The 25,922-nt window shown below is 42.4% G+C and overlaps 1 protein-coding gene across 2 annotated transcripts in view; it reads right to left on the bottom strand.

Moving 5' to 3' along the window:
• Window positions 1–25,693, bottom strand: part of LOC129696519 (peptidase inhibitor 15-like) — a 41,199-nt gene extending 15,506 nt beyond the window's left edge. Inside the window, exons 1-2 of one of the 2 annotated variants that reach the window (XM_055634509.1) lie at window positions 25,568–25,693; window positions 24,969–25,262 (exon numbers count right to left, since the gene is read on the bottom strand). In XM_055634509.1, the coding sequence (XP_055490484.1) occupies window positions 24,969–25,247 (279 nt within the window). In that variant the 5' untranslated portion in view covers window positions 25,248–25,262; window positions 25,568–25,693. Of the gene's footprint in view, window positions 1–24,968 lie in introns of both variants that reach the window. The other variant, XM_055634508.1, reaches the window with a different exon arrangement.
• Between the last annotated feature and the right edge of the window lie 229 nt (window positions 25,694–25,922).

The raw sequence follows: 25,922 nt of genomic DNA, 5'->3' as shown, positions 1-25,922 counted from the left end.
TGCCAGCTCTATGCTGAAGTGAAGATAATGAGCAGCCAGCACGGATTTGGAGCAAGGCCTTCACAGGGTCAAATCAGTGCAAGTTAATTACACAATACCATCCCTGCGTGTGCTTTCCAGCATAATCCAAATCAAACATGCTTAATTCTAGTTATTAAAGAAAGAACGCATGCACTACACCATATTTTAAGCATCTGAATTGGGGCAAAGATAAAGAAAATCCAAAGCAAAAACCCAGACTCATGTGAACACCATTCAAAAGCAGTGAAAAAGCTTGCATGCTATGCTGCTTCAAGTTTACAAATGCAGGAGAGTAACTAAAATAAGATATGGATTAAATTCCAAAAAGGGTGTGTTAAATTTGTCTGCCAATACAGTTTTGGCCATATCGTACTTTATGAGTCATAAGAAACCTGGAAAGTTCATAACTCTACTCCTGGCCTCACAACCTCTTGCAGGGCCATGAATTAGAAACACATTATATTCCTGAAGATCTGTTCCTCGTCAATAGATCTTGAACAAAACATGCACTTTCCACATAGACACTACAAAAATGAATCGTGTCTTACCGTACATTGTTCTTCAGGGAGACTATTAAAACCAGTAATTATAACCCAAACAATTGCTTACCTTGTTATAAACCAATAGACATGCCTGGCCTTTAACCACTGGGCTGCCCGCCAAGGTTTGTAATCTTAAACAAGTTTATTTGATGCACTAGGATTGTGTAGCCTATGCTATTCTAAAACAGGAAATGTATACATACGCTTTTAAAGAACAAATCTTACCTGAAACACTAGCAGAATCAACGATCACATTAATACTTAAAAAAGATAAAGATATAGAAGAACCAGACTCATATAGAGCTTTGCTTTGTTAAATACGGATCAAAAAATATTAGCAAAAACACTAGCTAGAAGACTAAGTCAATATGTTAGTAAATTAATAAATGAGGATCAAACGGGATTTATACCTAAGAGACATTCATTTAATAACCTGAGACGTCTGTTTAACATAATGCACTCTCACAAACCTCAAGAACAAGAGTTATCTATCATTTAATTGGACGCAGAAAAAGTGTTTGATCAAGTAGAATGGGATTATATGATTAAAGTATTGCAAAAATTTCAAATGGGAGAGAACTTCATCGCATGGATAAAATTATTATATAACAAGTCAAGTCAAGTCAAGTCAAGTTTATTTGTCACATACACATACGAGATGTGCAGTGAAATGAAAATGGCAATGCTCGCGGACTTTTGTGCAAAAGACAAACAACCAAACAACCATAAACACAATCATAACACACATATTCTTTTACATAATAAATAATGGAAGGAAAAACGTTCAGTGGAGTTAGTCCCTGGTGAGATAGGCGTTTACAGTCCGAATGGCCTCTGGGAAGAAACTCCTTCTCAACCTCTCAGTTCTCACCGTATGGCAACGGAGGCGTTTGCCTGACCGTAGACAGAGTTGATGTGGATCAGCTTTTCCCTTTGAGAATAGGGAAGATTCAAACAAGAGGACATGACTTCAGAATTAAGGGACAGATCTTTAGAGGTAACATGAGGGGGAACTTCTTTACTCAGAGAGTGGTAGCGGTGTGGAATGAGCTTCCAGTGGAAGTGGTGGAGGCAGGTTCGTTGGTATAATTTAAAAATAAATTGGATAGGCATATGGATGAGAAGGGAATGGAGGGTTATGGTATGAGTGCAGGCAGGTGGGACTAAGGGAAAAAGGTTGTTCGGCACGGACTTGTAGGGCCGAGATGGCCTATTTCCATGCTGTAATTGTTATATGGTTATATATGGTTAAATCTTCACAAAATTAATTAAAATAAAACTTGTACCAAAAGCAGAATGGATCATTTTTGGAATATCGGAAGGTAACCCCGAACTAAACGTGTTTCAAAAGAACTTACTTAATTACGGGCTAATAATGGGGAAAAAAAGCTTATACTCAAATTTTGGAAAAATGCTCCAATACCAACAATAAAAATGTGGATTTCAAACATGTTCGAAACACTACACCTGGAAGAGATGAGGCTCCTCCTAGCAGGCAAAGCAGACCACTTCCAAAAGATGTGGCCTGCATTTATGGAACTATTACAAGCATAAGGTGCAATAGTAATTTAAAATATAAATGGTACCAGGATCTGATAACGGGGGGTAAAAAAAGACAAATAAAAATACGGTTGGTATATCCTTTTTTGCAGAGTTTTGTGTTATAATAGAGCGATTGTTTTTCCTTTTTTTTCTTTTCTTTCTAGGGTCTATTTCCTTTCTTTACTTCCTTCTCTAACTTCTTACCTAAGGGGCTTTCTTTTCCCAACACTTTCCTGCACCTTCACGATTCTTGCTCACTTTCCTTACTTCTTTTATTTCTACCTTTTTTAAAGCTCGAAAAACGAAGTGGTACAACAAATGTTAATATAAGATATATGTGATGTGTATTACTGTAATTTACTGTACTTCTAATAAAAATAAAAAATAAATAAAAAATAAATATGAAATAAAAATGGAAATTACCGTAAATACACAGCAGATCAAGTGGCATCTGTGGAGTGAGAAACAAAATGAAGAGGCTACATTTTGCTCTCCTCTCTCCCAACATCCAGAATAGCTGCCCACGGTGTCCCTACACCTACTATATATTTAGCCGAGCCACCTGCAGTGGCCATATGGTATTTTATAAGTCATAAGAAACCTTATGGCGCAAAGCATCCATCGGCTCTAACAGCATGAACTAAAGAGAGTGGTGCTGAGAAATATATTTTGCACTCTATATATTCCCTTTTGCCATATCTCTTGTACTTGAGTTTGATTTGATTATATTTATGCATGGCATACCTGATCTGTTTGCATGGCATGCAAAGCAAAGCTTTTCACTGCATCTTGGTACACATGACAATAATAAACCTAAACCAAAATCCGCCAGTAGTACAGACAGATGAGCCTGCCCCTGCATCACCCCAACCAGCCTCCAACTACATTCGATCTTTGTCCCGCCCCCTCCCCTGACATCAGTCTGAAGAAAGGTCACCACCCGAAATGTCATCTATTCCTTCTCTCCAGAGATGCTGCCTCACCCTCTGAGTTTCTCCAGCTGTTTGTGTCCACCTACATATAAGAGACATATGGACCAGCACTTCAATAGGCAAAGCATGGAAGAATATAGACTTTGTGCTGGCAAATGTAGATGGACAAAAGGTTCAACATGGATATGGTAAGTTGAAGACCCTGATCTGTGCTGTACAACTCTATGGCTCTATAAGATACAACCCAGGCATCAATTCAGCTTTCCTACCTAATCCTTCATTCTCTTATTCCTCCAGAGACTAAAACCCTTTCTGTGTCAACCTTGAGGCTATTCAGACTCTTCCAGCTTTTTTGTAGCCACGAATTCCAAAGATTCACAACCCTCTGAGTGATAATAATCCACCACCTCCACCTAAAAAAAATCAACCCCTCATTTATTCACTGTTTCTCCACTTCCATATCATTTGTCTATACTTCTCCCTCAATATCCTTTTTTTTTAATGTAGCTCCTTCTTCCTTTTCCTCAGTTTATTGTCACTTTCCCCTCATTATTCTGGAGCATTTCTAAGTCATTTCTCACACTCCTTTGCATTCGTTCTATGTTTTATACAATAAAATAGTAAGATTAAACGAGAACTACCAGTTTGAAGTTTGATCTGTATTTTACGAGGAGTTATGATGAGGGATTACGTGAAGAGCCTGCTCAGCACGCATGCACGGCATACTTCAAAGCAGCGGTGTGGATTCACAGATAGACACAGTTATCGAAGTAAACATAGTAAAGACAAGGAGACATCAGTTTATCAGTTTGATCCATATCATTGAGGGTGGGAGCAGAGGGCACGTAATCCCTCATCGTAACTCCTCGTAAAATACAGATCAAACTTCAAACTGGTAAGTTCTCGTTTAATCTTACTATTTTACTTCGGAGTCACGTGAGTGATTCCGTGAAGACTTCAAAGCTCTGTGATTTCAAACCGTGTAACAGTTACTTCACGCACTGCCGAAGTCCTTGAGGGAGGAAGTGTGTTATCGTAATCAATCAATTAATCTGTTTGTAGAAAAACACAATGGTATTTTTTTATTTTTTTTATTTATAACAATAACAACAAAGAAATTAAATTGCTCCCCTAGGCTTAAATTAAATATTTGCAGTTTGTAAAATCTTTCCTGCAAATAAAATAGGTTTTGCCAATGGCTTATTATAAAATTTCTGAACAGTCTTTCCCCCCACCATCCTGCTGTAGCCAGGATGTGGTCTATAGGCACGTCTATTCTTTTAGCCGTCGACGTGGATGCTGCCCTGGTGGAATAAAATGTGTACATGTTAGTGTTTATCCCAGCAGTTTTTAGCACCTGCTTGAGCCATCTCGCAATGGATTGGCTCGTCACCCGACCATAAGGTTTTTTATGACCCACAAGGCTTTTCATCTCCCTCGAATATTTTGGTTGTGTCTATGTAGGATAGTAGGTGGGTCATGGCACATAACCGTGGTTCTGGCGGGTAAGCCGGGAATTCCACGACTGGATTAGGTGTTCCTGGTCTGCTCTGTTTGAGCAGTCCCTGGTTAATGACAGAGATCTGGTCTGGAGCTGTGAGCATGCTGACCAGTCGCAATAGGTGTAGTGACTGGACCCTCTGTGCAGATACAAGTGCCATCAACATGAGTGTTTTGAGCATAGATTGTTCCAGGTTGAGGGATCTGGCTGGTGGCCATCCCCTGAGGTATGTCAGGACCACACTGACATCCCATGTATGGGTGTACCTTGGTCTAGGGGGTTAGAGTTGTAAATACCCTCATTAGTTTGACCACCAGCGGGTGGGACCCCATGGCCTGTTGTCCTGGAGCTGGTTTTAAATAGACAGGCAGGGCACTTCTAGCTGTGTTGATGGCTCTGTAGCCGAGTCCTTCATCGTGGTGAAGGTTTGCCAGGAATTCCAGTACGTTGGTAACTGTAGCGGTTGAGTAGGTGGTCCCTGTATCCAAGCAGTACTTCTCCCATTTTTTGATGCTGGACAAGTGCTATTTTTTAGTGGATGTTCGGAGGGATGCTGACATGGTGTCGATGGTTTGTTATGATAATCCCAGTCCCAGAAGTGGTTTGTGCAGAATCTGCAACCCAGGAATTTGATTTTTTCATGGCACGGGTGGCTTGTGCCCAACACTGGGTGTTAATAACTCTGGGTCACTGGGGAATACCATCGGAGCTTCAACAACCATGTCATGGAGTATTGGGAACCATGGCTGTGTAGGCCAGTCGGGTACTATCAAAATACCTGAAGCAGAGTCCATTTGTATTGTGCGTAGTCCCCGACTGATGAGGCAGAAGGAAGGAAATGCATAGAAGAAGAATTTCCCCAATCCAGCGCGAACGCATCTACCGCTGCTGCCTCAGGGTTTGGTTCCCAAGCGACATACATAGGTACCTGGTGATTTAGCCTTGATGCAAATAAATCGATATCTGGCGTGTCATATTGCTTGATAACTTTTGTGAAAAACGTGACCTGGTGTGTGCCACTGTATTTAGCTTACCTGGCAGGTAAGTTACTGATAGCCAAATATGTCTTTGGACACACCATTGCCAAATTGTGTTGACCAACTTGTCGCATGATACCGATTTTATTCCGCCCATATTGTTAATGTAGTCGACCACCGTATTATTATCTATTTGTAACCGTACTTGCAAGTGATGCATATTTATGCATGTGCTGTTAAACCATAAAAGTCACCCAACATCTCTAGATAATTAATGCCCAGTATAAGTGGTAACGATGACTCTGGGTTAGTCCATCTACTACTTGTGCTGGATATAGAGTTAGCTGCTCACCAGCCTTGAGCACTGGCGTCTGTTTGGATAACTGACGTAGGGTTAGTAATGATAATAGGCTGAAACTATGCCAAACCTTTTTTGCCCACCACTGTAGTTCTGATATTGCTTCAGTGGGTAACTTCATGACACATCATAATGACCTGTCGTCGTTTTTGGTGCAAAGGTCCGAATTATGTAGCCGGAAATGCTGCTACCATTTTCCCAATTACTCTGTTACTTGTCGTAGTTGGTAGTTTGTTGACCATTAAATTGTTGCATGATTGTGACAATTCAACTATTTTGTCTCTTGGCAATGTTACAGTCATGTAGACTGAATTAACTGTGAAGCCCAAGTAGTCCATGATTGTGGATGGTGTCAACTTAGATTTATCTGGATATAAGACAATCCCAGGGTTTTGAATAACTGTTTGGTAGCTGATACAACTAACATAGTCAATTTCATGGTTTTGCCTACCATTTAGGATATCATCAAGATATGCCATGATAATATGTTTTTGTCTTCTGAATATTGCCAGAGCTGGTTTTAGTGTCTTGGTGAACAATCTTGGGCTGATGTGAACCCATTGGGTAACACTTTAAACTGCTATAGCTGCCCCATCCAGGTAAATTTCAAGTATCTGCGATGATCCTTGTGAATGGTACTAAATAGTAAACATCTTTAAGATCAATGCTTGCCATGAAGTATCCTTTGGAATTTAGTTGTTTGGCAGTAACAACCATTTCTATTTTGAAATGTATATACTTAACAAACATATTTAGGGAAGTTAAGTCAATGATGATGCGACATCCACCATCTTTTTTTTGAGTTTAGTGAATATATTTGATACGAATTGCAAGGGTTCAGGTTTTCCCATGATACCCTTTTTAATAGTAAGATTAAACGAGAACTTACCAGTTCGAAGTTTGATCTGTATTTTATGAGGAGTTACGATGAGGGATTACGTGAAGAACCCGCTCAGTGCGCAGGCGCAGCATACTTCCAAGCAGCGGTGTGGAATCACAGATAGACACAATATTTGAAGTAAACATAGTAAAGATTAAGGAGACATCAGTTTACTAGTTTGATCTATATAATGAGGGTGGGAGTGGAGGGCACGTAATCCCTCATCGTAACTCCTCATAAAATACAGATCAAACTTCGAACTGGTAAGTTCTCGTTTAATCTTACTATTTTACTTCGGAGTCACGTGAGTGACTACGTGAAGACTTCAAAGGTCTGTGATTTCAAACCGTGTAACAGTTTTTATTTCACTCACTGTCGAAGTTCTTGAGGGAGGAAGTGTTATCGTAATCAACCAATGGATCTGCTTTCTCAAGAAACAGAAAGGTATTTATTAACAATAACAAAAATAAATAGCTCCCTTGAGCTTAAATTAAATATTTGCAGTTTGTAATATTCTGTCTGCAATTAAGTCAGGCTTTATCAACGGTTTATTATAAACTACATTCTGAACGTCGTTTCCCTCGACCATCCTGCCGTATTGAGAATGTGGTCAACCGGGACGTCCATTCGTTCAGCCGCTGATGTCGATGCTGCCCTAGTGGAATGGGATTTAAATGTATTAGTGGCTATTCCGGCAGCTTTCAGTACCTGTTTGAGCCACCTTGAAGTGGTTTGGCTCGTTACCCCGCCATGAGGTTTCTTGTGGCTGACCCATAGAGCTTTTTCTCTCCCTCTGAGATTGTGGGTTGTGTCTATATATTGTTGTAGATGGGTCACCACACTCAACCTTGGCTCTGGTGGGTAGGCCCGGAATACCACCAGTGAATTGGGCGTTCCTGGCCTGCTTTGTTTTTAACAGACCTAGAATGATGAACGTGATGCGGTCTGGGGTGATCACCATGTTATCCAGTCTTAGTTTATGGAGTGACTGGACCCTGTGAGCGGATACGAGAGCCATAAGCATGAGCGTTTTTAACGTAGATTGCTCAAGACTAAGGGATCTTGCTGGTGGCCATCCTCTGAGATATGTTAATACCACACTGATATCCCATACATGGGTATACCTGGGTTTTGGGGCTTGTTATTGTAAATGCCCTTCATAAGTTTTATCACCAGTGGATGGGATCTCATGCTCTGCTGTCCTGCTGTTTTTAGATAAGCAGACAGGGTGCTTCGTGCTGTATTTACAGAACTGTAACTCATCTTTTCATCATGGTGTAGATGGGCCAGGAACTCCAGCACGTCGGTGGTTGTAGAAGTTTCGTATGTTGTCCCTGCGTCCTGGCAGTATTTTTCCCATTTTTTAATGTAGGTTAGGTACTGCTTCTTGGTGGATGTTCGCAGGGATGCCGACATGGTGGTGATAGTTCATTCGGATAATCCCAGTCCCTGGTAAGGTCTATTCAAACCTACACCCCAGGAGTTTGATGTTTTCATGGCATGGGTGGCTTATGCCTGATATTGGGTGAGTCAACAACCGTGGTCTACTAGGGAAATCCATAGGTGACTCGACCACCATGTTGTGCTGAACTGGGAACCATGGCTGTGTAGGCCAATCGGGCACCATCAATATCCCAGAGGCAGAGTCCATCTGTATTGCGAAGTACCCGACTGATGAGGCAGAAGGGAGGGAAAGCAAAAAGCAGAAATCCCCCCAATCCAGCGTGTAGGCATCTACCGCTGCTGCCTCTGGTCTGGTTCCCAAGTCACATACATAGGTAACTGGTGATTCCGTCTTGATGCAAACAATCAATATCTGGCGTTCCATATTGCTTAATAACTTTAGCAAATATTTTGGGTTTAACATCCATTCGATGTTATCATTAAATTTTTCCGTGGCCTGGTGTCTGCCACTGTATTTAGCTTATCTAGTAGATAGGCAGCCGATAGTAAAAAATGTCTTTCGACACACCATTGCCAGATCTGATTGACCAATTTTTCGCACGATAATGATTTTATGCTCCCCATATGGTTAATATAAGCCACCACCGTAGTATTATCAATCCGTAACCGCACATGCAAGTGCTGCATTTTAGATGCATATGCTTTTAAAATCATAATACTCATCATTACTAAATTGATGCCCAGTGTGTGTGGTAATGATGACTCTGGTTAGTCCATCTGGCACCTGTGCTGGATATGGAGTTAGTTGCCCCCCCAGGCTTAAGCACTGGCATCTGATTAATAACTAAAGTAGGGTTAGCCCCCCCCCTGTAGCTCTGATATAGCTCCAGTGGGTAATTTCATGATTCGATCATAGTGACCCGAATATCGTTTTGGTGCATGTACCTTTGCTCTTAGTAGATTTTGATAGTGCAAAGGCCCGAATTGTGTAGCTGGAATTGATAGTGAAGCCCAGGTAATCCATGGTAGTTAATGGCTTCAATTTAGATTTATCTGGGTGTGGGACGAACCCCAGTGTTTCAAGGAGCTGTTTTGTAGCTAATACTGCTGCCACAGCCAATTCCTTCGTTTCCCTACTATGAGAATACCATCAAAATATGCTATGATAATATGCTTTTGTTTCCTTAGTATTCCCATGGCTACTTTAATATTTTGGTGAATTGTCTAGGGGCTGGAGTTAGACCATTGAGCAATCTCTATACTACCATATCTGCCCCAACCAGCTAAATTTTAGGTATCTGCAATGATCCTTGTGTATGGGTTTTAGATAGTAAGTTTCTTTAATATCAATGCTTGCTATAAATTATCCTTTGGAGATCAGTTGTCTGACAGTAACAAACGTCTCCATCTTGAAATGTACATACTCAACAAACTTTTTTAGTGATGTTAAGTCCATGATGATGCGACTTCCACCATCTTTTTTGGTTTTAGTGACTATATTTGATACAAATTTGAAAGGTTCATGTTTGGCCTTTTTTGATGAACCCCTTTGTGATAAGCATCACCAGTTCAGCTTGTCCCTCCCGCTTTTCTTCCTTGGAGGGAGCAAGTTCCCTTAGGGCCAAGTGTTGAACTGGCGATAATATAACTGAATTTTGTATCCACTAATGTTGTTGAGTATATACTAGTTCCTCGTGACATTACCCCATGCTTCTTTAAACAAGTGTATTCGCCCCCTGTTAGTAGAGCACCCTTGTTTTCTAAATGCTGGCAGAAACCAGACCCACCTACCTCCATGGTTATGGGTATTCTTCTGTTTTCTCCTGGTCCAACGAGTCCTACACGTCGTATGACGTGGTGGGGGTGGCGCGTTTTCCCTGGGGCCTGCTCTGGGCCCTGGCCTGAAAGGCTTACAGGATTGGCATGCAGGCCCCGAGCTTTCACCAGTACCATAAGGTATACCCAGCCGGTGGATGCATTAGAGGTACTGCTGACTGGTTTACGTGTGGTGCTCATTCCAGACACTGCCGCCTTTCCCCGATATTTTTGACACGTCGCCAGTTTTTTGAAAAACTTTGTTTGAAGAAGGGTTTTTCGGCCCGAAACGTTGCCTATATCCTTCGTCTGGCTAAGTTGTTGTGTCGGCGTTCTCACAGTCTTGTGAATTTTGGTTGAAGGCAGGTTTTATGACTTCCTGAGAAGTTGCGGGGCACTGCGAGCAGTAGGGTCAGGTGTTTTGCCATACTACCCTGACCTCTGGAAGAGCATGTGAATGATAGCCGACATCAGGCATATCAAATTCATTTTTTAAATATTGGGTTTTTTGAGAGCGCTGCTCAATCTCGCTAGTGGTGAAGCCACATAGCCCCACACCCAGCAGCTGTTCCTGATCCTGTACCTCAAGCATACTCCTGATGTCGTTCAGCCAGTGACCCCTCTTCTTTGACCAGCCCAGCTCTGGTCACATCAATCCCTCGACAAGGGAGATGGCTAGTGCAATAGCACTGGGGTGGGAGTGTTAGCTCCCTTGGCATTCAGCCAGTGACCCCTCGTTTTTCTGGAGTTTTTAGCTCCATGACCTCCTCTGGCTTGGGGAAACAGACATACTTGTTTTTTGTATGAAGTGCTGATCCCATCTTCCGTGTCTGTCTCCAGCCTGAGGTTTGGTCTTACCTTGTTGTTAGAGGCTGCCTGCCTTTTTTGGGCGGCTTTTTGGCGGTTCTCGGGCGGCGAGTCTCCTTGTCAGGAGTCTGCAGGGGTGCCGGCCGGTTTTTGAATTTCCCTCCGGTCCGCTGCTGTTAGTCAAACAGCTGTTTAGCGGACCGGGCATCAGCGCAGCACCCGTGTCTGTGGTCCGCAGCGTGCGGTCCCGTTGCCGCATTTTCCATGGGGTCCGCTCTGGGCTCTGGTCTAAAAAAAGACTTTCGGTGATAGAATGCGGACCCCAAGCTTTCATCAGTCCCATATGGTAGACGTCGACTGATGGACGCGATGGGGTGCTGCCGCGTAGGAATTATTGTTTTTGGTTTGCTCGTCCCGGCCCTGCCCTCATGAGACCGAAAGTTTTTTAAAACCCTCTTTCATGTCCTTCATATGCTGTGTGAGGTTTTTGCCAAAGAGCAGTGGGTCTGGCTCAGTGGCTGGGGTATGCACAACCCCGCAAATGTAGGATTTTTATGGCAGGTCTTATGATTTGTTCACGAAGGTTGTGGTCATCTCCGTATTTGTCCACGGAACGAGGAAAACGATGTGATGGCTGATGTCAGGCTTTTAGCAGCCTCCTGCATGTGGGGTTTCCACGTAGCTGTCCACCATACCTAGCAGCTATTCCTGTTCCTGCACCCCTTGCATACTCCCGAGATCTTCAGCCATTGTCCCCTGTTTTTGACCAGCCCAGTCCTGGTCACCAAAGCTACCCTCAGGTAAGGAGGAAGCAATGGACAGTGCACAAGGCACTGTGGAGGGAATGCCTTAACTCCCCCTGCGACAGCGCCCCTCACGAAGTGCGTCTCGCTGGAGCTCCTGTTCCAAGAGCCGCTCCACGCGGCTCAGGCGGCTGTCTCCCCTCCCCATGCGGGTGGAGAGATGTCCCCATCCGACAAGTCGGAGCCACTGGCCGGACGCCTCTTCCGTGGCTTTACTTCCAGTCCGCTGCTCAGGCGCTAGCGGGTCTGGGCTCGGCACGGTGTTGGGATAGCGGAGCGCCGGGTAAGCGGTCCTACTGCCTTGTTGCTGCCCCCCCACCCCCCAGATGGAACGCTCCTCCGTGGAGTCGAGCGGGGACAGGTCTGTTCTGTTGCTCCCCCCCCAGATGGAACGCTCCTCCGTGGAGTCGAGCGGGGGACAGGTTTGTCTAAGAGCCTTTCTTTCTTCTCTCCTTGTGAAAGAAAAACCTGACCTCAGCTTACCTGACGGTCCGTTCTTTCATTCCCGCCTGACTCCCGCTGCGCCGCTGTTGCTCTGCTGAACGTAATGTCGCGCATGCGTGCAGAGTGGGCTCTTCACGGAATCACTCACGTGACTCCGAAGTAAAATAGTATATGTTCCTTTCAGCCTGAAAACATATTTTAGCCATTAAGCAAGTAAGAATCATCTGAACTATGTCACCAAATTACTTTCCAAAACATCTTTAAACACTATGTTCTGAATCTGACATTAAATATTCAATGGAATTGAATTTAAAATGTAACCATATCCATGTTAAAATATATTTTTAAAAGGACAGTTTCTTCTCAGCTATTATCAGGCAATTGAACCATCCTATCACCAAATAGAATGCGGTCCAGATCTACCATTTATCTCAGTGGAGACCGTCGGATTATTTTTAATAATAATTTAAAAGGGTTATTCCCTTTATCCTGTATCGGACACTGTGGATGGCTTCATTGTAATCATGTATAATCTTTTCGGTGACTGGATAGCACGCAACAAAAGCTTTTCACTGTACCTCAGTACATGTGACAATAATAAACTAAACTAAATAAACCAAGCTAATATATAGCAAATTATCCCAAAACTTGACTATTGTGGAACAATGCAAGTTTAGGATAATACTTGCCTAAAATAATTTTACACTGACTTTTATTTCTTGTCTGAGTTAGACTTGCATAATGGCCACCCAGCTGCAATGTAGACAAGTGTCCTTGACAGGGAAAAATGCATAGGTCAAACCAGGTCATGTTAGGCTCAGCAGGTAAAAGTGTCTAAGGTCAGGCAAATCAGAAATCCACTGAATGGCTGCAGTCAGGACTTACGTAGCCTTGGACCGAAACGAGTGTCAGGCAAAATGTGGTAGAGCCAGTTAATAACTCTTTGTGCAGATACTTGAAAAAGCATGTTTAGTTTTGTTAAGAGATTCAGCATGGAAATAGGCCCTTCAGCCCACCGAAACCTCACCAACCAAGAATCACCCCATACAATAGTTCTATATTACACATTAGGGATAATTTACAGAAACCAATTAATCTACAAACCTTTTAGCCTTTGAAGTGTGGGAGGATACTGGAGTACCCGGAGAAAACCCACGTGATCACATAGAGAACATACAAATTCCTACAGACAGCACCCAAGGTCAGGATCAAAGCCAGGTCTCTGGTGCTGTAAGGCAGCAACTCTACCACTGCACCACTGTGCCGCATGTCTGAAGAGGTGGTTGTGCAATGGAGATGGAGCGTGTAACGAGGTTGACATTGGTTATCTATTCTATTCATCTATGTCACCTAATTGTATACATCTCTAGCCGATCACTCAACATTCACCTCTCTTTCCATAATTCAGACAACATCCTGGGAATCTCCTCTGCATTCTCTCTGGAGCAGTCACATATGTTCTATAGCGTAATGACCATAACTACATGCAACAGTCTAAATGTGGTCTGACTGGTGCTTTGTAAAGTTGCAACATGACCTCCCAACTTTTATCTTCAATGCCCCAACCCATGAAGCATGCATTTGTATTCTTCACCACTCTATCTACCTGTGTTGCCACTTTCAGGGAACTATAGATTTGAACCTAAAGGTGTCTCTGTTCATTAACTTTGCTTTGTAGACTACCGTTTGATGTATATGTCCTACCCCTATCTAACTCCCCCAAAATGCAAATTCCATCTACTAATGATCTGTCCAATTTCCTACCTGATCTTTATTCTGCTGAAGCCATAGACAACCTATCTCACTGTCCACAACATCACCAAATTTTGTGTCCAGAGGCTTACTAATCATACTTCCTACATTTCCATCCAGTCGTTAATATGTCACAAACAACAAGTCATCAGCACCATTTCTTGCTGATCACAGACTTCTAACCAGAAAAGGATACTTCCACCATTACCCTCTACCTCTTATCACCAAGGTAATTTTGGAACCAATTACTCAGTTTACCTTAGATCCAATGTGCCTTCACCGTCTGGAACAGCCAAACATGTGGGACTTTGTCAAATGCTTCACTAAAATCCATAGGTCATTGCTCAGCTTTATTTAATTTTCTCAGTTTCTTCTTCAAAAACTCAATCAAATTAATGACAGGATTTCCCCTGTACAAAAACATCCTGACAATCCCTGATCAGCCACTGCCTTTCCAGCAGTACATAATTCCGATCCTTTAGAATTTTCTTATTATCTTCCTATTACTGATGTAAGTCTCACTGGCCTACTTTATTATGATTTCTCCTAGATTTCTTTCAACTTGCCAATAGAGAGCTTCTTAGTCGCACATGTGGTAAAGGTTGGCTGCACCCCTTTTAAGATACAACATGGAATAGTACAACACAGTAAAAGGCCTTTCAAGCACAATGCCAATTTATACCAAACATGCTATATCTTTGATTTTAACTAATCTCACCTATCTGTACACAATCTATATCCTTAAGTTCATGGGCCTGTCTAAATACTTCGTAAATGAAGTTATCATATCTGCGTCTAAAAACCTACCACTCTCTGTTTAAAAAACTTGCCTTGTGAATTATCTTTAAACTTTCCCCCTCTTGCCTTAAAGCCAAGTGCCCATTTCTATTTTGCATTTTCATCAGAAGAAAAGACTACTGGGTCTGTTCCACTTAGGCGACTGCCAGGGACTAATTTTAATGGAATTCACCTACAACACCTGGCGACAACCTACGACAGCACCTACGACAACCCACGACAACACCTACGTCAACCTACAATCGCAAAAATTGTCGCCACTGTAGCAGAACATTTTTCAATATGTTGAAAATTTTGCAGCAGTCGCCAGTAGTCGCCCATAAAATATCAAAGTGGAACAGGCCCATAAGTACGCTAACTCTGTCTCTTATAATTTGATATACTTCTATCAGGATCCACCACAGCCTCTGACGCTCTAGAGAAAACAATTCAAGTTTGTCCAGCCTCTCCCAATAATTAATACTATCTAATCCAGCACCATTTTTGTGAACCTCATCTGCACCCTCTCCAAACTCGCTACATCCTTCCTGCAATGCGGCAACCTAGGCTACACACAAAACTCCAAGTTTTGGAATGTACAATTACTGCCACTCCTCTTCGTGTTGTTTAATTGCTCCTCATTGCCTTACTTCACGTATGAAAATGTTACATAGAACCACTTATTCCCTGAGTTTACTGGCACTTCAGTCAAGTTAAGCACCAACTTTAGACTTTAGAGATGTAGCATGGAAACAGACCCTTCAGCCCACCGAGTCTGCGCTGACCAGTAAATACCCTGTACACTAACACTATCCTACACACTATTTTACCGAAGCCAATTAGCCTACAAACCTGAAAATAGACACAAAAAGCTGGAGTAACTTTACCTGTACGTCTTTGGAGTGTGGGAGGAAACGGAACACCTGAAGAAAACCTGTGGCTCTTGTCTCCTTCTATTAACCCTATGGATGGTCGCTGACCTCTGTTGTTTGTTTTCAAATTTATCTCTGTCTTTAGAGACTCTTATTCCAGTTATTTGCAATATAGAAACTGCTTCTCCACTTTGGAACTGTGAGGTGTGGCCAATTGCTCATCAACACAGGTGCTCCGATATTCCAAACTGCAAACTCGATTGTGCTGTGGAGTTGAACATTAGCTTAAACTGAAGTAACCCAATTCTGAACACATCTCAGTGTGTCTTAGCACCCATCAAGAAATCACGCTCATGAATTTCCAGTAGCTTTTTTGCCCTTGCACTCTTCTGCAATGTGGTTATTTCCCATTCCCAAATAATAAGATCAGTGGTGGGATAATTGCTAATTTCCTGGCCTCCTTTTCATAGTGTCAACAATCCATTAGCACCATTCACGACCACATGTGACAGTTTACCTCTCACAGTGCCAGCAAGACTGGGGGGTCAGGAGGGACTCAGGGAAAAATATTCAGAAGGCAGAATAAACAGTAGCATATGTACTCCTGTGGCTTTAAGATGAATCCAGAAGGAATGCTCCTGGAAGTCTTGACTTCACAAGTGGTAGGGAAGAACTTTTATTTATCATTGATGTAGTCATTCACAATCCAGTTTGGCAGAGGTGCCTTAAACTTAGCTTTGAGCCAAGAGGGAGAGGACAATAGTCAATGTCAGCAAGAGGAATGAGCTAGTTATTGACTTCAGGAAACATGATGGAGTACATGCCTCAATTAGCAACAATCAAAGATCCTATAGCAAAGCGCTCCGCTATAGGATCTTTGGCATCAATGGCACGGATATGGAAATGGTTGAGAGCTTCAAGTTCCTTGGTGTTAACATTACCATAAACTATCTGCCATAAACTAGCCACATTAATGCAACAGCCATGAAGGCACATCACCACTTTTACTTCCTGAGAAGACTGAGGAAATTTGGCCTGTCTTCAATGACCTCTATAATAACATACAGACGCACCATAGAAAGCATACTGTTGGGTTGCATCACAGCTTGAATTGGAAACAGCTCTGCCCGGGACCACAAGAAATTTAAAAGATTTCAGAAAAGCAGCCGATATAATCAAAGACGTCCCATCCCAGTCATTTATTCTTCTTCCTACATCCAGCAAAAGGTACAGAAGTTTAAAAGCGCGGACTACCAGATTCAAGAATAGCTTCTCCCCCTGTTGCCAGGCTTCTGAACAGTCCTTCCATAACATAGACACAAAAACCTGGAGTAACTCAACGGGTCAGGCAGCATCTCTGGAGGTAAGGAATAAGTCCTATTCCTTTAATTTTCTTCAATGACCCACTGAGTTACTGCAGCTTTTTATGTCTATCTTTGGTTTAAACTAGCATCCGCAGTTCCTTCCTACACACACAGTCCTTCCATAAGCTAGGGCACTGTTTGATTCATATCTACCCCATTGAGGACATTGGACTTTGTCCAAGGATCTGATGCACTACAATACTGAGAACAATATTCTGCACTCTGATTTTCCCCTTTGCTCTATCTATTATACTTGCGTTTGAACTGATTATATATCCATGTATGATTCATCTGATCTGTTTAGATGGCATGCAAAACAAAATTTTCACTTTGCATGTTTTTAAGGGTTACAATTTTAATTCAAGTCATGGTTTAATCTGTAGCTGCCCTCAAATTAATTTTAGTCTAGAACATCCACTTTGCAAGTTATAAATTTGCTTATGTCCACACGCATAATGGTTAATTTACAAATGATATACTGGAGCGACAAAAGCAAATCTTATTTTATTACTGTTGAAGTTACATACAATCTAAGTTTAAATGTAATTTAGCTTATATAATGGTGTTGATAATTGGCCTTGATGTATTGATCAGTACATACTCTTTGAAACCCTGCAATTCAACAGTTATTGCCTCCTTTACATTTGATGTTTTGCCCTTTCTGTTTCTCCTCTTGTTTCTGTGACCTTGTCAACTATGTCACCTCTAATGGTCTGTTTTCCTACTTCTGTGTAAACATTGGAACCTCTGTGAGAAACAGTTATAAATGATACTGGTGAAAAGCCAACATCCTTTTCACCATCTGTTTGTTGGTGGTCTGTAACTTTCCAAAGCTGCAAGCCAGCTGCTGATGAATGGTGATCATTGGCAGTGTCGCTACAATCAATCCAGTTTACCGCTCTTCAATTTACCTAATACACACTGGATACAGCAATTTCAATTATTTTGTTTTTAAATAGGATAAGGAGTTAGAGATTATAATCTCAAACTACTAGCTGGTAATTATGTAGGAAGGAACTGCAGATGCTGGTTTAAACCGAAAATAGACTCAAAAAGGTGGAGGAACTCAGCGGGTCAGACATCTCTGGAGAAAAGGAATAGGTGACGTTTTGGGTCGAGACCCTTCTTTGGTCTTTTCCTTTTCTCCAGAGACGCTGTCTGACCCGTTGCGTTACTCTAGCTTTTTTGTGTCAAGCTAGTAATTATAATTGCTGATAATAATCTATTATCCTAAACAGATGTTTTCATCATTTTAACCATCTTTGTTTAGAGGCCGAGTGGTGGACAGAGAGACGGGAAGAGGAGGAGCAATTGGTGGCAGCGGCGGCAGTGGGGAGTGGACAAAGCCACCGGTGACAGGAAGAAGCAACAGCTGGTGGGAGGGGCGGAGAAGGAGCGAGCGCGTCTTGTTGGTGGAGGCGGTGCGAAGAAAGCGCTGTTGCTAGCTGCTATAATGTGAGCTGCAACAACAGCCATGTCACCAGACCGATAGGAACCTAGATACGCAGGGAATGGAAGGATAAGGATCACATGTAGGCAGAGGAGATTAGTTTAACTGAGCATCATGTTCACCAAAGGCTTTGTGGGCCAAAGGGCCTGTTCTTGTGCTGGTCTGTTTTATGTTATGTTACTGAACACAGGGGTGATGGATGAATGGTACGGATTAAATTAGTTTGGGATAACTTTAAATTTGCAGAGTTCAGAAGCGAACAGGAAGGGTCAACTTAAGAAGTAGGAGAAGGAGTAGGCCATTTGGCCTATCAAGACTGCTCTACCATTAACTAAAATCATTGGTGATTTTCTATCTCAGCTCAATTTTCCGCATTATCTCCATGTCCTTTGATTCCCTTAAAATCCAAGGTTCTTTCTATCTCTGTTTTGAATCAACTGAATGACTAAACTGCCACAGCCTGTCAAAACATAGAATTCTAAACATTCACCAACTTCCCCAGATCAATTAAATATTGAAATTTGATATCCAGTTAATGGCATCTGGGCCAGCTGAGAAGATATTTTGAAACCTTCATACAGCCTAAATAAAATCAAATACACCCCTCCAGGTCTGCAATTAGTCATTTGGCCCATTAGCAGCACTTTATATGCAGTTCCCAATATCATAGTGCAATATTCTGTGGAATTATTGCACTATGGTAGTCAGACTCACAAAGCAGCTCAATACGCTCTCCTACATGAACATGGAAGAAGCAAAATGCTTAACAGCTTTGAAGTAATCTAAATATTGCTTTCTGATCCCTAGCTTCAATAATATATTTTTCAAACTGTTGCTTATTCACTACCACCCCAATCAATGTCTCTTACAGTGCTACAGATTCACACTGTCAAGGCACCTTCACACAGAGTCTGAAGATGTTATGGCAGGTCCCATGAAAATATACACTCAAAATGCTGGAGTAACTCAGCAGGACAGACAGCATCTCTGGATGGAAGGAATGGGTGATGTTTCGGGTCGAGACTCTTCTTCATGAAAATAAGTTGTAATGAGGTGGGTGTAGAGTCAATAATAATATTGAAGCATGACAGCAGAAGTTGGTGCTGAGCTGTGTGCTGCCATGCAATGAGGGTAACATATTGCCTGACACTCAGAGCCTGAATCTTCTAACTCCCATCTCGATTCCTAAAGGGTTTGCAGCCTTTCAAATGTGTAAGGTATGCCAAGACCTTTATTGGGCTTATAGAATGCTTAGGAAACCCATCATATCTCTATCATATCTCTAGTATATCTCTTAGCATCTCTTAAAACGCTAGAAATCTGTTCTAAACAAGTTTCAATAGATTTGCTTCCGGCATAGGACTCTTCTGATGGGTGATCCTTTAGGGAAAAGGAAACAAACTCATCAGGCTGAAATACTGTAACAACAGGAAGTGTTGGAAATGCAGAGTTAATGTTTCGCGTTGAAGCCCCTCAGTTATAACTGTGCTTCACACAGAGGTGGGTGCCTATATACACTGCTGTGAGTTGCAACAGATTTTTCTGGATGGAAGGAATGGGTTTTACGGGTTTGGACTTTCCATGAAAAAATCATGATGTAACCATATAATATTGACCATGATAACAATTGAGCTGTGTGCTGCCATGCAATGAGGAAACAGGACACTCTCGGATCTACAAGTCCATCTCTTCCGAACAAATTTCTTTTAAGGGCTGCCTCTTAGGGATGCTCCCACCTGCCTGCACTCTATACCATAACTCTTCCATGGGTCCTTTCTCATCAGGCTGAAATACTGTAACAACAGGAAGTGTTGGAAATGCAGAGTTAATGTTTCGCGTTGAAGCCCCTCAGTTATAACTTGCTTCACAGGTGGTGCCTAACCTGCTGTGTTTGCAACATTTTTCTGTTTTTACTTTGGATTTCCAAAATCATCATTGCGATTGTCTGAATTATATTTAGACTCTCTGAAGGTTTTGAGTAAATTTTCTCAGCTGACCCAGATGTCATTAACTGACTATCACATCTTAATATTTGGTTAATCTGGGGAAGATGGTGGATTGTTCGATTTCTATATTTTGACAGGCCTCTCTTTCCCACCACAGAATCTTTACAATGACAGTGCTATTTCTACATTCAATTTTCCGAAATTTCTCTGCGCACTTTTAGAATACGCACCTTGTGCTATCCACTTAATGTGAAAAGAATATAAAGCAAGTTAACATATAGAAGAAACGTGTCCGGTCAACATGCTAATTTGCAGTGGTAACATCAGAGCAACATATATAATGTACACACATGGCATATGATAGAAATACAGAATAATCAACTGATCAATATCTGCTGAAAGAATTAGATGAAGCATGAATGTTCTTTCTCATTGTATCACTGCTGACATATTCATTTCACTTGCACTTTATGTGCAATGTGACGAATAAACCCGTATTGTATTGTATTGTATTGTATTGAGTGTTGAGTAAGTTGATGGCTCGAGAACAGAGGTTATGGTGCAAATTTATGAAAAAGATTTTGATCTATCCAGTGTTTAGTTGCAGAAGACTTCAACTCATCCAGTACAAGATGCCAGACAAAAATTCTAAAAGATCTGGCAGAATTGGATGGCACATTGAATTTGGATATTATCACATTGGAATCTCATATTGAATGATTAGATAAATGCCCGAGGTCAGATCGCTGAAAGAATGCAATGTGATATAGGTTCAGAAAATTTCAGTTTAGTTCCAATGAGTGGAAATCATACGAAGCTTCTCACAATTAAACATCTCTTCAAAACGTAGTCATAATTATTATTTTTTTACATCACATTGCCCTGAAGTCAGCTACCAAATTGCAGAAATTACTGTTTACAAACTGCAAGTGTGGTTAATTAATTGTTGTTAATGCATCCAGAGCTCACAATAAGAAGTGTACACACAGGTTATTTGTCTAGGAACCTCCTCCTCTTCTGCAGAGATGTCATCGGTGATCACTCTTCCAACAATGAAATAAAACGTAATTTAAATGTTAAAGTCAATCCTTTCCTTTCAATGAAATATTTTGCTTAAAATAAGGAACGATACAGCTGTAAATTCTAAGGCCAACGAAGCACTGGGAGCTCTGCATGACGCCATCAGTGAGTTCCAGACCAAATATCCTGATAGCTTCATTGTGGTGGCTGGGGATTTTAATCACACCAGCCTTGGGACTGTGCTCCCAAAATTCAAGCAATATTTGGATTTTGAGACCAGGGGAGAGAACATCTTGGACTTGGTTTACACCAACACCCCAGAGGTTTACAAGGCAGCCCCACGCCGTCACCTGGGCCACTCGGACCACATTTCAGTGTTTTTAACACCAGCCTACAGACCTCTGCAAAAACAAGTCAGAGCGGAGAGAAAACACACCAGGGTCTGGCCAGAGGGAGCAGCCTCAGCACTGCAGGATTGCTTCCTGCACACTGACTGGGATGTGTTCAGGACAGCTGCATCCTATGATGACCTCATCAACATCGAGGAGTACGCAGAGACTGTAACCAGCTACATTGACAAGTGCACCGAGGATGTCACTATCATGAAAACATTCACTGCACGTGGAAACGAAAAGCCATGGATGACAGCAGAGGTGCGCTCGTTGCTGAGGGCTCGTGATGCAGCTTACAGAGCCGGTAACACAGCCGCTCTTCGATCTACCAGGACTGCACTGGAAAAAGGAATCAGGGCAGCGAAACGTGCCTACGCGGGGAAAATCCAGGGACACCTCTGTGACACAGGAGACACCAGGAGGATGTGGAAGGGAATCCAAACACTGACAGGGTACAAGGCAAGGCAGCAGGTAACCGGCACGGACACTTCTCTCCCAGATGAACTGAACAAATTCTTTGCACGTTTTGATGCAGCAAACACCACACCCAAGGGGAGAGCCAGCCCCTGCTTACAAATCGACCAGCCAGTCCTGACCATAGACCCGATGGACACACGGAGAATCCTGTCTAAGGTCAACCCGTGGAAAGCAGTCGGACCCGACAACATCCCAGGACGTGTGCTCAAGGAATGTGCTGAGGAGTTAGCAGGTGTGCTAACAGATATCTTTAACATCTCCCTTAGTCAAGCCATTGTCCACACATGCCTCAAAACGTCCACAATAATCCCCATAGGGAAGAAACCAGTTGTTGCCTGCCTAAATGACTACTGCCTGTCGCCCTGACCCCAATAATAATGAAGTGTTTTGAACGCCTGGTGAAACCCCACATTACTGCCAGCCTCCCCTCATCGTTACACCCCCTCCAGTTTGCCTATCGCCCCAACCGTTCTACAGAGGATGCCGTCTCTACCACGCTGCACACAGTACTCACGCATCTGGAAAACAAAAACACATACGCCAGAATCCTGTACATTGACTTCAGCTCAGCGTTTAACACCATCATCCCACAGAAACTTGTGGAGAAACTAACCCTGCTGGGCCTCAACACCACCCTGTGTCACTGGATCTTGGACTTTCTGACAGAGATACCGCAGTCAGTCCGTGTTGGCAAGAACACTTCAGGCTCGATCACGCTGAGCACCGGCTCCCCTCAAGGCTGCGTGCTCAACCCGCTGTTGTTCACATTGCTCACACATGACTGTGCTGCCAGATTCAGGGACAATAAGGTCATAAAATTCGCGGATGACACAACAGTGGTGGGACTCATCTGCGGAGATGACGAATCAATGTACAGGGAGGAAATAAAACAACTAGTGGACTGGTGCGGCAAAAAGAATCTAGAATTAAATGTCGACAAAACAAAGGAGATGGTTGTCGACTTCAGGAGGGCGCAGCCAAAACACACACCCCTCCACATCAGTGGCACCTCAGTGGAGAGAGTGGAGAGCATAAAGTTCCTCGAAGTGCAAATTACAGACAGCCTCACCTGGTCCAGGAACACCACTGGGATCGTTAAACGGGCCCATCAGCGACTGCACTTCCTGAGGAAACTAAAACAGGCCTCACTCCCCACCAACATCCTCAGGACTTTCTACAGGGGCACGGTGGAGGCTGTACTTACGTACTGCATAAATACATGGTACTCCACCTGCAACTGCTCAGACAGGAAGGTTCTGCAGAGGGTAGTGAGGGGAGCAGAGAGGATCATTGGCGTCTCCCTACCCTCGGTACAAGAACTGTTCCAGAGCCGCTGTCTGAAAAAAGCTCAGAGAATTGCTAAGGACAAACTGCACCCCCTCCACACACACCTGGATCTCCTGCCATCAGGCAAGAGATATCGCAGCATCAAAGCCCGGACTACAAGACTGCTAAACAGCTTCCTGCCATAGGCTGTGAGGCTGCTAAACAGTCACTCTGTACTCACAGTCCCTTGATTCTGCGGCTTGGCACGGACAATTTAATAACTGGCACTGGCCACTTTAATAACTGGCACTGGCCACTCAAATCAGCTGCCCCGGACATTTTTATGATTGGTTTTACTGTATTTTAACGTTGTTGTTTTACCTGCTTTTAACTATTTATACTGTTCCATCAGGGACTGGATTGTTTTAGTGTTATTATGTGTGAAATGTTTTAAATTTCATGTGCGATGCTCCGGTATTCCCTGGGAAACGTCTTTTCATTTTGCACTGTACAACTGTTGCTTGCAAGATGACAATAAAGGTTGATTGATTGATTAAAAACAATGTACTAGTTCCAAGCACTTACTAGCTGGGGGAAAAAATGGATAATTCAGCACTACAGCCAGAAAATACACCCAGCAGTGTGGAACCCTTCGAACATGATTCATTATGTGTGTTCTGCCGAAATTGTGAATATGCTGCCCATTTATACTGAACACAAGACAGCTTTATCTAGGAGGAACTGGGCTGACTAAATCAAAATGTACCAGCCTACTCCTCTCTTATTCATTTTGCTACACGGATAATGAGCCAAATGAAGCAACTCTCTCAATGTAAGAGGAGCTGACAAGGTGATGTTCTTTAACATGGTTAATTTTATCATACGCTTGAAAAGAAATAGAAAAATAATCATTATTCACCATTTCTTTCAAAATTAATTATAATGAAAATACATTAATTAGCAAAAACATTAGGAAACTATTGCTAATCTCAACATTTCAACTACTTTTGGTTAAAAAAATAGATTACTAATGTCTGTTGAAGTAATGTTTTGCTTGTTTGTATATTCCATTGTTTGTTATTACTTTGATTAGTAGGACATACACAAGTTGATAAATAAATATTAAAACCACTAAGCAGTTTAGTGGATACCTTACAAGCATCACCGCCCGAGACATATATACTCTAAAATACTGTAATAGGTTTTCAAAACAACTCACAATATTGCCAAATTACAATGCGAGGATTGAAAAAGATTGGATTATTTTTGACAAACAATAGTTTATTAGCATTAATCCTTTCATTATAAAACTCTCTGAAGGTGGGATGAACCCTAGCACCGGCATTCGAAGTAATCAATGTCCCTGTTTTCTTTAGCGTCCGTTTTTGGCATTCATTGCGATTTTAAATAAACCGCGAAAATGTTTGAAGATCACCAGTTTTTATTTTGGTTCTGGCTTTCAAATATGTCCTCTCTCCGGTAGGGGGAGTGAAATTATTGAGAGCTCCGGGAGTCTGGTGTTATTTTCCCTCTGCTCAAACTAGAACACGCCTATAATTTAGTGATTGGTGAACATGCAGACCAACGCGGGGGGAGATGCATTCAGAAGCGGATCGGTGAACTCACCATGTATTCCATGTTTGCAGCAGGTGGGGTGACACGACCTCGAACTTTATTGTGGTAATCGAGAATAGCCGAGATGTCATTCTGTGAGATGTATCGCCTCCGTCTGGTTTTAGGGACGTTCTCGGGTGCCGGATATTTTCTCCAAGGCAATTCTGTACTGCTGAAGTTTGATGAAAGGAGCATGTCGCTGGCGTTTACCAAAATAGATGCACTTGTTCCCTGCACAGCGCACAATAACCTGATTAAACTTAGAATGGAGCAGAGCCTCATGGTTGCCATCGGGAGAGCGGAGCGCTGCAAATCAGAGGTTACACCGAATAAAGAACAATATGTGTGCAGGTAGATCATTATAAAGATGCAACATCTCCAAACTCTTGGTTCATTCAATTAATGAGCACATCTGTCCAGAGAACCCGTAACCTACACCAAATGCATTTATTAACTACATACCATTCTCTTATCAAACGCAAATAAATAGAAACATTCAAATGAAAATATTGAAAGATACCTGATGAATTTTGCATTTCCTTGTAACCCGGCGGAATTCCGTGTTCTGATTTTTTAAATATGCCTCGAGTGTAACGTTAAATATAACTCACCTGCTGCAAGCAGTCACAGTCGCGAGCCCTTCCAAGTTTCGATGTCTGTCTGGAAGAAATTTTGAAAAGTGTATTGCGATGCGACGGAGGCAAGACTAACTGTAATGCGGAGCCGGAGGAATCGTATCAGAGAGGGGGATTTCTGCTGGACTGACTCGGTTCTTATTGTGCTTTTATATTGGGTAAACGATTCAGGAAGGCACACTCATTCTCTTTGATGATGGTGTCTCGTTAACGCTTCACACCCCCTGAGTTCAGTACATTATCAGTTGGAGACCCGTTGCCTTCATTGGCGCTCTTTACCCTGTTTCCAGACTTTCATCATATTTATTCCAAACCACATGTGCGTATGATT

The sequence above is a fragment of the Leucoraja erinacea genome, chromosome 4 (assembly GCF_028641065.1).
Source record: "Leucoraja erinacea ecotype New England chromosome 4, Leri_hhj_1, whole genome shotgun sequence".
NCBI lineage: Eukaryota > Metazoa > Chordata > Chondrichthyes > Rajiformes > Rajidae > Leucoraja > Leucoraja erinaceus.
Note: the sequence above shows the minus strand (reverse complement) of the source record. Positions and strands in the feature narration are given on the sequence as shown.